The sequence below is a fragment of the Dama dama genome, chromosome 5, assembly GCF_033118175.1.
Source record: "Dama dama isolate Ldn47 chromosome 5, ASM3311817v1, whole genome shotgun sequence".
Lineage (NCBI taxonomy): Eukaryota > Metazoa > Chordata > Mammalia > Artiodactyla > Cervidae > Dama > Dama dama.
Window position 1 is genome coordinate 109,836,038 of NC_083685.1, and position 12,636 is coordinate 109,848,673.

Genomic DNA, 12,636 nt, shown 5'->3' on the forward strand with positions numbered 1-12,636 from the left:
CTTTCACCCCGTTCTGCTGGCCCCAGGGGCCCTCTCACCATCCAGCAAAGGGTTGGACCCATGCTCCACACTGCCCTCCCCCAGCTCCTCCTCCAGAGCCCTCCAGGAAGCAGAGGCCAGACTCCGGGGAAATAGGAACACATTGTCCTTTATTTGCATTTCGCAGAATACTGTACAAAGGGAGTAAAAATCCTATTCACACTTTGCTTAGAAAGATTTTGAGGTGAAAGTTCCCTATGATACATGGGGTGGGGCTTGGGGGGACCAAGAGGCAGAAAACACAGCCAGTGACCCCCCAACCCCCACTGCTCCCTCAAGGCCCTGGTACCCACACCTCAGAAGTGACACAGACCCCAGTCAGACGGGGGGATGGGGAGAAGGCGGCTCCCCTCTGGTCCGTGCTCAGGCTCCCGCCCCCCTCACCTCCTCAGCCTGAGTGGACAGCCCCCACAGGTCACTCCCTGCTCCCTCCACTGTCCTGCTCAGGCGGGGACCATGCAGGACTCTCTAGCCCACCAAACCCATTTGGCAGTGACCTGATGAGCCCACAGGTGCATGCCATACGAGAGGCCCTGGCCCAGCCCCGACCTGCGCAAGAAGGTCACAGGTGAAGGGCTGCGGAGGGGGCGCAGCAACGTTTCTGTGCATTGTCCCCAGGCCGCCCCCCACTACCACCGCAGAAAGTGTCACATCAGACCTGGGCTTATGATGACTCACAGGCCTCTCCAACCCATTCCACCCTGCCACACCACCCCTGAGCTGCAGATCCACAGCAGCCTCCCTCCCAATGCATCACCCCACCACGCGGGGGGTAAATGACCCCTCCAAGCCTGCCCCTCCTCCCAGACCACTTCTCAAAGAATGAGGTTGGGTCTGTCCCCACCGCCCACCCCCCTCACACCAATCCCAGCTGCTATGTGACCCCATTCTTCTAAGACTCAATTCAGGATCCCACCCCTGCCCCTAACTCCCTCCCCCAGGGCCAGGACGGCTGCAGCCCTGGCCCCTCACCCCTGGGACCAGGCCACCCACATCCAGCCCACCATCCTGCTCCTTAACCTCCCCACTCCTACCCAGTACCCCAGGTGGGTCGTGCGGGAGCCATCTGACTTGGATTAGACAATTCTCTACCCAGAGCGATGAGGTGCTGCCACACCTCATCATGGATACAAGCACACACTAAGTGTCACTCTAAAGACTTAAGAATTAAAGTGAAACAAACTAGAAGCTGTACCGTCCCCTCTGCCCTACTCACAGGGGTTAAAGTGCTTTAGCAGTCTGAGGATGAGCAAGTGAGCAGGGGGCTTCTCTTACCCCAACCTCACAGGTCTGTGTTCAGCCCAGAAGCCCAGCCCATTTCATGAACACCCCCACAGAGTCTCTATCCAAAAGGCAAAAGGAAAAGATTAAAAAAAAAAAAAATCAGAAGGGTCAGAGCCCCAGGGGGCCCCACCCCAACCCACTACAAGCTACTTCAAGTCTGCTACTGGGGGAAGTGAGGGGAAAACTAGGGCCCAGAGGCTCATCCCCCGTCTCTGGTGGTTACCAGAGGCTCCTTCTGTCTTCAGCATCACAGCCCAGGCTTCGACCCCTCCCCTGCCATCCTGGGCAGGGGAAGGGGCTGCACCCTCAATACTTGTTGATTCCAAAAATCCGGACTCCGTGGAGCTGGGGCAGCTTGGGAATGAGCACACTCATCAAAGACACAGTGTTGAGGATGAAATGGATCTGGTCGTACTTGGTATAGAAGCTGGTGAGGAAGTACCTGTAGGAGGAGGTTGGGAGGAGGTATAAAACTCTGTATGAAAGATATTCTTCCCCCCTCCCTGGTTGGGGGAGACAGATTCCTGACAGTGAAGAGTTACGGGAAAGACCCCCCAGAACTGAAGTAGGGTGGTAAGATCCCCCCAACTACAGAAGCCCCTGCTGACCCAGGCCCCATGCTCTACCCCAGACCTGTGGACCAAACTCAGTGGCAGGAAGGAAGCTCCAACGGAGGACAGACAGGACCAGGGAGTTAAAACCTGAGCCCAGCAAGAGACCCAGGGGCACCCCAGCCTTTCTTCCTCTGCTCATTCCTAAGCCAAGAGACACAGCTGGCGAGGGGTTTAAGCCTCTCAGGGCCCCAGGGTTCCCCGGGCCTTGGCCTTTCCACTGGCATCCTCCTCTGCCCAAGGCACTCACAGCACGATGGGTGTGATGGTCAGGAATTTCCGAGACGCGGTGAACTGGACCCCATAGTCCATCTGCTCCCAGTGGGTGAGCAGCCTCGCCTTGCCCTGGTCCGGGGTCTCAAAAGGTGTCCCCTTCACTGTGTGCAGGAAGATGTACATGCCCTGGAGGGAGGGGCCTTCGTTAGAAGACGCAGAAGGCCAAGGGCCCTCCAGCTCAGCTCCTCTGCCCCAGTCACAGACATGGGCTCCCAGCGATTCGGAGCCCCATCTATTGGGCAGGGGGATGCGGGCCGGAGGTCAGGCTGGAGCAACTGGGAGACTGGCCAAAGAATAAGGAGACCCACTGGGTGAGAGGGCAGGCCTGGCATGAGGAGAATTCCCGGGGAGGAGTCACCCATAGAACCAGCAAGGAGACGCCGTCCCTCCAGCCCAGGACTAGGCTTCCTGCGCCAGCTGGGAGGAGGCCAGCTAATGGGAAGGAACCAGGTCTTGCTTGCCCACCAAGAGTACCAGGGAGCAAGCAGGTAGTGAAAGAGCATGGAGGGGCAAGAGAGAAGGACACTCAGATCCTGACTGGGGGAAGAGGCATTTGTGCCCCAGGTTAGGCATCTAAGTGCTGCAGACTCTTTGGGGTCCTTAGCTCAGCTCTTGATGACCCCCTCTTCCAATCCATAAGCCACCCCGTCCAAGAGGTGTGGCCATAGCTGCAGATTTTATTCCAGTAACGGGAAGTGGGGCAGAAACAAGAGAACTCTGTTGACTGATGTCAGCATGAAACCCTGACATCTGGCCCACGTCTGGGGGGGAGGGTCCCCTACCCCCATCCCAATCCCACCAAAGGCAGGCAGCAGGCAGGCCCTCACCATGTTGTGGATGAGGTTGGTGAGGGTCCAGACGACGGGAACGCTCACAAAGGGGATGCTGAGCAGTACAACGTGGAGAAGCCCGATGGCCAGCACATACGAGAGCCAGATGCCGCGGCTGTTCATCACCCGCGTGTTGGGGTTCACCTCGCTGTGTGCTGTTCCCACGTTCATCCTGCTGCCCCTCTCCTGCCACTGTCCTACAAACAAGCAGCACAGGTGAGACAGGTTACACCACTTTCCCTGCTCCCTCACACCTTCCAATTCCTGCAGGGAGGCAGGCTTTATCCATTTCCCGCTGCTGGGCTGGGACAAACTCCAGGCTGCTCTGCACGTCATCCAATCAGGACAGTGCCCTTCCAGGCATTGGAACTGCCTGGGTGGACAGGCCATCAACAGGCATCCAGCCCCAGAGCAAAGAAACCACTGCCTGTCCTGCCATCTCATGCTCTAGGGGGGCCCTCTACCCAAGAAGCCCAGGGCAGGGGAGAAGAGGCCCGTGCCCTAACAATCACTCAGCAATAACCCCTGCTGGACTCCATCTCACTGAGGGTCTGATATGACACATCTCCACCCCTGAACCCCAGCTCTCCTCATGAGAAGAAATAAAAGGAGGTGAGAACAGGCAGTAGTGGATGAAGTATTTGAGGGTCACTGTTTCTACCCACCTTTCCTAATTCTCCAATTCTGGGTATCCCTGCACCCTAACTCAGGAGAATTGGTGGGGATAGAGAGAGAAAAGGAAAAAAGAGAAAACAGACAAGAGACAACCTTTGCCCAGACCTGGAAGCTGCCTTCTTGGGGACACAAAACCACCCATCCAGATGTTTTATCCATTTGGCAGCCACTCAGGCTAGCTCTCCTGATGCCACCCATTTTCCTGCCAAACCACCTCGGCCCTTTTCCCTATTAGAGGAGGGGCAAGGACAGTGAACATGATCAACATCTACAGTGCCCATGGGTGTCTGGAGCCCACATCAACAGACGTCTCCCAGGGACACACCTACGGCCTCTCTCCTGACCCCTTCCCTCTCTGTCCACCCATCCTCACCTGAGCCTCTTTTCCTAGTATCTGTTTCCAAGTGTAAGTTATTAGCACCATGCCTTCCTCTGCCCAGTTCCAAGAGCAGAGGCCCTGCAGCAAGGGGGACCAGGAGGGCTGCCCTGGCTGCCCACGAAACCACGCAGCCCAGCCCGTTCTTGGATGCAGGTAAGGAGGGGAACGAGCAGCCCCCTGTCCAGAGCTCAGCTGTCCCCAGAACTCTGAGGGCCCTCTGACCAGCAGGAGGTGGGAACAGATGGCACCTTTGTACTGGCTCACCTCCTCAGCTAAGGGGAGATCCTGCCCAATAAAGACCCTAAGGTCATCACCATGGTAACAGCCCCATCCTTCCTGGGGATACAGAAAGGGGTCCCAGATAAGGGTATCCTGGAAGTGCTCAGAAGGTCATCCCCCGACCCTGCTGTGATGACCCCCCCCCCGCCAGACTCAGTTGCCCTCTATCTCTGGGTGGGATCACAGACTGCATAGGAGCTGGAATTCTCAAGGATCAGTTCCCTACTTCCAGAATAATGGGAACAAGTTTCTGCCTCTCGGATGGCTCCAAGCTTAGAGACCGCAGGGGAAATGTGACCCACAACACACCTTCCCAACATACAAACATACATGTGATGGCTCCAAAAGCAGTCATGCTCTTGGGGCCCATAAGCTCAACCCATTAGGTTGGATAATTGGGCCTAAGAGAAACCCAGGGAACTAGAAAACCAGGACTGGCTCGGTTGTTTACCTTCCCAGGGCCTTAGGGCTTCAGTTATCCAAACACAGCTCCTGGGAAACCTACTGCACAAAAGCCTCCACCTGGTGGAAGGGGAGTGGAGGGTGGGGGAGACTGGCTAGGAAGTGACGGCCTGAAGGGCTTAACTACTGAGAAGAAGAGGGAGAGAGTTCCCCAAGTAGGACCAGAAACTGCTTCCCTTCCCCACTTCCCCCTAACCTAGACCTACAAGGATAAAGGAGTAGCAAGACCTCTAGCCCTCCCGAGGAGCCTTGCTGAGTCCCAGATGATTAGACACTCCTTGCTGGCTGTAACAGGGCACCCAGCAAGGTCTGAGGCGTCTCGGGGCATGGGGGCGGGGGGGGGCTCAGACCTATGGCTTCAACTGATACCCTAGGAAGCTTCTTTCTGCAGCCTGAACACCAGGTGCCCTGAGAGCAGAAATTCCCAGGAGACCCCCCCCCTAAAAAAGATAGAAAAGTCAATAAACTAAGGGAAAGACTGGCAGCAATAAACTAAGAAAAGCTCTCTTGAGACTTTTGTGTGACTAAGGGTACACACCACTTCCATTAGTGAAATAACCAACTGCCCCTGGCCCAGAAGGGGAGAAATGGGAAGAAGAAGCTGGCAGACACAAAGTAAGCTCACAGCAGCTGAGGCTGAAAAGTTCTGCCACTAAACTAGCAGGTGGCTGCCCGCGTCATTCCCCGAGGTGGTTTCATAACCTGCCTCAAACCAAAGCCTGCAGCAACTCTGTTCTGTTAACTACTTTCTTTCAGGCAGCTCTTTCGTACTCCTTCCCTCCCTATCCTACTGGCTCCTACACAAATATCTCTGCCCAGTCTGTCAGACACCTAAGCCAACACCACAGTGCCAACGGCCAGGTGAGCTGCTTCGTAATCTCTCCCCCAACTAAGGGCAGCAAATCTTTCGCCTTCTGGGTGAGGAGCTCAAAGCACAGCAGCCTGCAACCTGGACCCCAGCGGGGAGTCCCTGACACAAAGCCACTGTCTTTCTGCCCACCCCCCAACCGGCAGGGCCACCATCGTCACTCACCACTTAGCTCCGGTTCTCCGGGAGGGCGGTGGGGATGGAAAGAAGGCGAGAAGAGCAGCGAACCCCTACTAGCACGGGGAGAGGGTGAGGCGAGGAGGCGGAGTCCTCACTATTGTTGGGGTTTACAGAGTGGGACTTAGAGACGAAGTAGGGGTCTCCGCTCCACACCCCCCAGCCTGGGACCACGCACTCGGAGCCTGGCCTCGTCGGGAGCCCCACCCCCACCCCCACACGTTCACCCAGCTGGAAGCGGCCAAACCTTTATCCCCGAAGCCCAGCCTCTCCCCGCCCCCATCCCCAGCCCAAGCGCTTTTCCTCGACGCCCCATTCCCTGCCTCCTGCCCCCACTTTCCCCTTTGGGCGTCACTTCGACTGATGCACCCCCGCCCCCGGCCGATGCACGCCCGCCACCTCCACTCGTCCTGTCCCGATCCCCTCCAACCCGGGCGCCTCCCCAACAGCCCCCACCTCCTTTCCCGACCCTCCTGTAGCCCCGGGGTACTCCCGGCTTGGCCACTCCACGGCCGCCCGTCTGGACTCACCGTGTGGGGCCGGAGGTCGAGGCCCAGGAAGGGTGCCCGGGGGCGGGGGCCGCTGCTGCTCCAGCAGCTGTAATGAGCCGCGGCGGCAGCCACCCCGCTGGCAGCTCGGGCCGAATCAGCGCCCCGCGCCAGCCCCCATTACGTCACCGCCCAGCGCCGGGCCGCCCGCAGCCTCCTGGGAGTTGTAGTATTTACCCCTGCTCCAGCCCAGCGCTCTCTGGGGCCGCCCGCAGGTTTCAACTGTACGCGATACAAAGGTCAGCTGGTATTGCTTTGACGCATAACAATGCCTGTTTTTGCGTCAGCGTGCTTCTTGTGGAGTTTACTATTGCCCGGTTTTGCAGATGAGGAAACTTTTAAGTTTTAAGTAACTTGCCATAGGTCCCCGCTGGGTCCCAGCCTGGACTGAAACCCAGAAATTCTGACCCCAAGTCAGAGTTTTTCAACTACACCTCGCTGCCTCCAGACAACTCTCCAGACAACTACTGGCTCTGCCCCTGTCGGGCCCTCCTGGAAGCGGGTTTTTCGCGATATTGGTTAGTATGAGAGTCTGGAGGGCAGAGAACTAAGTCCACAGCCTGTCTGCTGCTTAGTTACACCTGACCCAGGCCGGCCTGGGCCAGGTCTCATCTTTGGCCTTCCCACATTAGACGTGGGAAGAAGACATGTGACTTGGGAAGCCACCCTGATGAATAACCAGGTCCCTGAGTCCCAGTCCCAGGTCAGCTGTGTGGGTTTTGGTGGCTCTGGGGTCTGCAGTTTTCCCCTCAGAACTCTGCAGGCCAGGGCACAGATTTTCCTGCCAGGTAGACTAAGCAGGTACTGCTTCACCAGCAGTGTAACCCTCGGCAAATAAGTTGTCTTAATCTCCAATTCCATACCTGTGAAAACCTATCTCCAAGGTTGTGAAAATTCAAAAGAATGTTTGCAAAGCGACTGTTATATTGTAGGAAGCTGTTTCTGTAGGAGGCTGAACTAAAGGACTCTTGAGGTCTCCTGGGTCACTCCCACTCTCCATGTCACCAAGAGGGCCTTGTTTGAGTAGTTTCTACTTTCCCTGCCCCAGCTTTGAAGTCCACTCTATGCCCAGCAGGGCTGGAATAGCAGGATCAGGTGATGTCACGACTGGCCAACCTGCCTGGCTGTGAACACACACTGAAATGAAGGTGAGGGAACAGAAAGGAGAATGCTGGTCCAGGGAACCTGGGGAGCACTCCTCTGTGACCTCACCCACCCTCTTACCAAGGGGCTGCCAGGAAACAGCTGTCATAAAGCTGGAGTGGGCCCCTGAGGGACCTATTGGACACCCAACAGGTGGATATCTGAACCACTCAGGGCAGGAGAACAGGCAGCTTCTGAAATATTTCCAGGGCCAGTAGCTCGAGAGCACTCAGCCCAAGACTTGAATAGTCACCCCAGAGTCCTTTTTTTCTTTTTTTTTTACCCCAGAATCTTAAACAGTTGTGCCTGGGCCTTACAGAAGTTCCTGCTGGAGGCCCCTTCTGAAGAAATAAGCAAAAACTGCGTGTTGTCCTTCCATAGAGGCCTCCCCAGTACTGAGGGGAAAAAAATTCTCTTATTTTTCCCCAAATGCGCCTACTGGACTCCTTCCACTTTTCTCTGGGAGTCTTTCATCCTCCCCATAGTTGATCAAGCTCTCTGATCTTTGCCAATTTCCTGTCTGTGAAGTTCAGTGACCCAGACTGGTTCCAAGCCTCAAACAAGGGTCTGACTAAATGCATAGTCTAACGGAAAGATTACTGGACATGCCATGACCTATTAATAGCTCCTGTTATCAAGGGTGGTTTTTTTTTTTTTCTACAATGAGAATGAACAGAGTCCTGACTCACTCTAGGTTTGTGGTGAATTGTGGGTCGCTTTCTGCTTAATTTAGCCTGAGTCCCTGTCATCACCTTTCTCCTCTGGCTCTCTGCCCTTGTAATTACCATGTCTTCACCAGACATCTTTCAGCCTTGAATAGGCCTAGGCACAGTCCAGAATGAGTGACAGCACTCTTATGTGGTGCTGGCCAGTGTGTAACCCCTCAAACAAACAATTTCTGGTATATGCCAAGAGGTTAAAAAATTGTTCAGGCCTCGGAGCCATGATTACACTTCTGGTAACAGATTCCGAGGAAGTACAGCCCATGTACTATATGTGAGGGTATTCATTCCAGCATTATCTATAACAATAGAAAACTGAAAGCAACCCGGTTCAGTTCAATTCGGTCCCTCAGTCACGTCTGACTCTTTGCAACCCCATGAACTGCAGCACGCCAGGCCTCCCTGTCCATCACCAACTCCTGGAGTCCACCCAAACCCATGTCCATTGAGTCGGTGATGCCATCTAACCATCTCATCCTCTGTCGTCCCCTTCTCCTCCTGCCCTCAATCTTTCCCAGCATCAGAGTCTTTTCAAATGAGTCAGCTCTTCGCATCAGGTGGCCAAAGTATTGGACTTTCAGCTTCAACATCAATCCTTCCAATGAACACCAAGGACTGATCTCCTTTAGGATGGACTGGTTGGATCTCCTTGCAGTCCAAGGGACTCTCAAGAGTCTTCTCCAACACCACAGTTCAAAAGCATCAATTCTTCGGTGCTCAGCTTTCTTTGTAGACCAACTCTCACATCCATACATGACCATTGGAAAAACCATAGCCTTGACTAGATGGACCTTTGTTGATAAAGTAATGTCTCTGCTTTTTAATATGCTGTCTGGAGAGTTGGACTGTGAAGAAAGCTGAGCACCGAAAAATTGATGCTTTTGAACTGTGGTGTTGGAGAAGACTCTTGAGAGTCCCTTGGACTGAAAGGAGACCCAACCAGTCCATCCTAAAGGAGATCAGTCCTTAGTGTTCATTGGAAGGATTGATGTTGAAGCTGAAACTCCAGTACTTTGGCCACCTCATGCAAAGAGTTGGCTCATTGGAAAAGACCCTGATGCTGGGAGGGATTGGGAGCAGGAGGAGAAGGGGACGACAGAAGATGAGATGGCTGGATGGCATCACCAACTCGATGGGCATGAGTTTGAGTAAACTCCGGGAGTCAGTGATGGACAGGGAGGCCTGGCGTGCTGCAATTCATGGGGTCACAAAGAGTTGGACACGACTGAGTGACTGAAATGAACTGAACTGAACTGAACTGAACTGTGGTTGGTCATAACTTTCCTTCCAAGGAGTAAGCGTCTTTTAATTGCATGGCTGCAATCACCATCTGCAGTGATTTGGGAGCCCAGAAAAATAAAGTCAGCCACTGTTTCCACTGTTTCCCCATCCCATGTGCCCAAGAAAAAAGTTATAGTACCATATCCACTGAGTGACATAAAAGGAAGCCATATAGTAAATGATTGTGACTAAGAAAATGTTAAATGAAAAGATCAGGATACAAAATAGCCTGTGCTGGGAGTTATCTAGCAGTCCAGTGGTTAAGCACAGGGCTTTCAGTGTTGTAGGCCTGGGTTCAATCCCTGGTCAGGGAACTAAGATCCCAAAAGCCATGCAGCCTGGCAAGAAAAAAAAAAGTCTGAACACTCCCCAGGGATGCAGCCAGCAAAACAAAAACCCAACTCCATCAACAAATCAATTGGAAGAAAAAAGGAGAGGGAGAGACTTAAAATTAAAGGAAATTAAGAAATCAACCAAAAGCCTTATTGGGGTCCTCATTAAAGTACACCAACTTTAAAAGAATATTTAAATTATTGAGGAAATTTGAATGCCAACTATTCAAATTGATTATTTTAATGAAATATACATTTTAAGGCATGGTATGGTACTGTGGTAATTGTTTCAATAAAAAAGTCCTTCTTATCTTCTGGACATATATGCTAACATATATGTGGATGAAATTATATGATGACTGGATTTGCTTCAAAATAATCTGGGCTAGGTGTTGGGGAGGGGAAGAAAAGAAGTGAGTTGGGCTGTGAGGTGATAATTATTGAAACCAGGAGATGGGGACATGAGATTACTTCTATTATTTTCTATGCCTTTTTGCATTTGAAATTGTCCACAATAAAAAGTTTTTATAAACCTGCAAATGCATTAACAATTATGATGTGACAAGACAGAGCAACACTGGTAAGACCCCGGCACCAGACTGCCAGGGTTCAAGTCCCAGCTCCTGTGGTTGTCAGCTGTGTGACCTTAGGCGAGTCACTGGACCTCTCTGCCCTGTGGTTCCTAGAAATGAAGAATGTTGATCTTCATGGTGATACCTGCCACGTGTTGTTGTGAGAATTAAATGGGTCACTACATGTGAAGCACTTAGAACAAATCCGGGCACTCAGGAATCGTTATCGACTTTCGTTAATCCAGTCCACATTTGAGTGATATTTGATCATCTGCTTCACGAGGCTGTGGAAATCCAATAAAATAAAAACAGATCTTGTGTTAGGATGGAGGGGTTGGGGGTGATCTTTTTCATTCTCTAGTTTCAAACTTTGTGTAATGTGAGATTATTTATTTTAAATTTTTTATGAAAAGTGTTTATGTTTTTAAAACAGAGTGAGTCATCTTCACTGACTTCTCCCTGCCCTCTGGGAACTCCTTAGTCTGCTCAAGTAGACATGTTCCCAGCCTTGGGGTGTTTCCATCTGGCGGGGTGGTGTGGCCTCTGCTTGCCACAGATACACCGTGTGGGCTGAGATAGCAGATAGGGGTGGGGTAACAAGCTGGGAACACATTCCTGGGGTGCTGGCAGTGGTGGGAAGTGAGGAGGTGGGATGTCAAGAAACAGAACCCCCTCTTCTGAACCCCGGGGGGAATGACTGAGCCCTCCACTCTTATCACCTCCTACTCCCCTCCAATTCATTCCGGCTGCTCTCCAGCTCCCCCCACCTCACCTCCCTCCTTCCAGAAGGGGAGGTGTTGAGGTCACACCCAGAGCAAGTGCAAGGAAGCAAAGAGCTGTTTATGTCCGCAGCTGTTTTTGTTTGGGTGGGGGGGCACCCCGGACATGTGGTGGCAGCGGAAGGGAGGGGGCAGTGATGCTGAGCCATCAGAGCCCTGAGTGAGTTTACCAAGTTGATGAGAAACAGGAGGAGGTGCCAGGACAGGCCGAGTTGCCAGTGGGCACTCCACTCTCCTCCCCTCGCCCTGCCCTGTGGTTGGCTATTTTGGGCTGCAGAGGGAAAGGGCCGAGCCTGCCAGGGCCTCCCGGGCCAGAATCAAGGCTAGCGAACCAGAACCTCCCTCTGGGAACCAAGAGCAGGCTGCTCATTAGGAACCCCTCCACTTGCATATTCTCTGATACAAACAACTGAGATTTTCCCTTATGCGGGGAGAAAAAAAAAATGTTTAGAAAACTGTAAATATCACCAGATCAAAAGGGCAATGGATATAAAAACAGTAGCTTTAAGAAAAGCTCCCCTAGGTTCCTTCTAGTCTCATGACTACCCCTAGCAGTCCCTACCTCTTTAGGAATTCTGGGCTGCCACTGCCCCAGATCAGCTTCCGCCCTCCCCTCCTAATACAACTCTTCTTTCAGGGGTAATCCCAGCCACCATTATTAGCATTTGCTGTGTTCCAGGCGCTGGGCAAAAGGCCTTACCTACATCAACTCTCTCCATCTTTCAAACAACTCTGTGAGACAGGTATATAGGTAGATAGATAGGGTTTTGTTTTGGGGTTGTTTTTTTTTTTTTTTTTTGGCTGTACTGGGTCTTCGTTGCTCCTCAGGCTTTTCTCTAGTTGCAGTCAGCCACTCTAGTAGCCACTAGGCTACTCTCTAGTTGTGATGATGCGCGGGCTTCTCATTGTGGTGGCTTCTCTTGTTGGGGAGGACAGGCTCTAGGGCATGCGGGCTTCAGTAGTTGCCGCTCCTCAGCCCTAGAGCACAGGCTCAATAGTTGCAGTGCAAGAGCTTAGTTACTCCACGGCATGTGGGATCTTCCCTGGACCAGGGATCGAACCTGTGTCCCCTGCATTGGCAGGCAGATTCTTTACCACTGAGCCACCAGGGAAGCCACAGTAGGTATTTTTATTATCTCCACTTTGCAAATGAGAAAACTGCCATAGGAAGAGTTTAAATATTTTGCCGAAGGTCACACAGCCAGGAAATGGCATTTTTCCCAAAAGTCAATCCTGGCCACACACACTCCTGCAACCATCTGTCCTTCATGTTTGCATCAGTGCCTTATAAAGACTTCTCTCCTGCACTGGAAGCGCTGTATTTATGTTACACATCCACTGCCCCTGGAGGCTGCTTGCTCTGTGTTTCTTACTCATAT

At 52.8% G+C, this 12,636-nt stretch overlaps 1 protein-coding gene and 1 non-coding gene across 7 annotated transcripts; both read right to left on the reverse strand.

The window, feature by feature from the left end:
* Positions 1-129: 129 nt before the first annotated feature.
* On the reverse strand, positions 130-6,540 carry ORMDL3 (ORMDL sphingolipid biosynthesis regulator 3). Of its 6 annotated transcripts, none has more exons than XM_061143936.1 (5): positions 6,411-6,525; positions 5,869-5,977; positions 3,038-3,232; positions 2,185-2,336; positions 130-1,765 (listed from the first exon to the last, which is right to left on the reverse strand). In XM_061143936.1, exons 3-5 carry the CDS (start codon positions 3,209-3,211, stop codon positions 1,630-1,632), a joined length of 462 nt encoding a protein of 153 aa, XP_060999919.1. In that variant the 5' UTR covers positions 3,212-3,232; positions 5,869-5,977; positions 6,411-6,525; the 3' UTR covers positions 130-1,629. The 6 variants fall into 6 exon arrangements, with proteins under 6 accessions (XP_060999919.1, XP_060999914.1, XP_060999920.1 ...); XM_061143931.1 differs by having other exon boundaries at positions 3,038-3,237; XM_061143937.1 differs by having other exon boundaries at positions 3,038-3,237; positions 5,869-5,933; positions 6,411-6,509.
* A 5,756-nt stretch (positions 6,541-12,296) lies between these two features.
* On the reverse strand, positions 12,297-12,369 carry TRNAG-GCC (transfer RNA glycine (anticodon GCC)). Its single transcript has one exon. It is a non-coding gene; the product is annotated as a tRNA-Gly (tRNA).
* Positions 12,370-12,636: the final 267 nt, after the last annotated feature.

Excerpts from the sequence above, each read along its gene's own strand:
- ORMDL3 (XM_061143932.1), bottom strand. The coding sequence starts at position 3,211 with ATGAACGTGGGAACAGCACACAGCGAGGTGAACCCCAACACGCGGGTG. Across the intron at positions 2,337-3,037 it reads CCAACCTCATCCACAACATG|GGCATGTACATCTTCCTGCA; the intron begins GTGAGGGCCTGC and ends CCCTCCCTCCAG. Across the intron at positions 1,766-2,184 it reads ACCATCACACCCATCGTGCT|GTACTTCCTCACCAGCTTCT; the intron begins GTGAGTGCCTTG and ends CTCCTCCTACAG.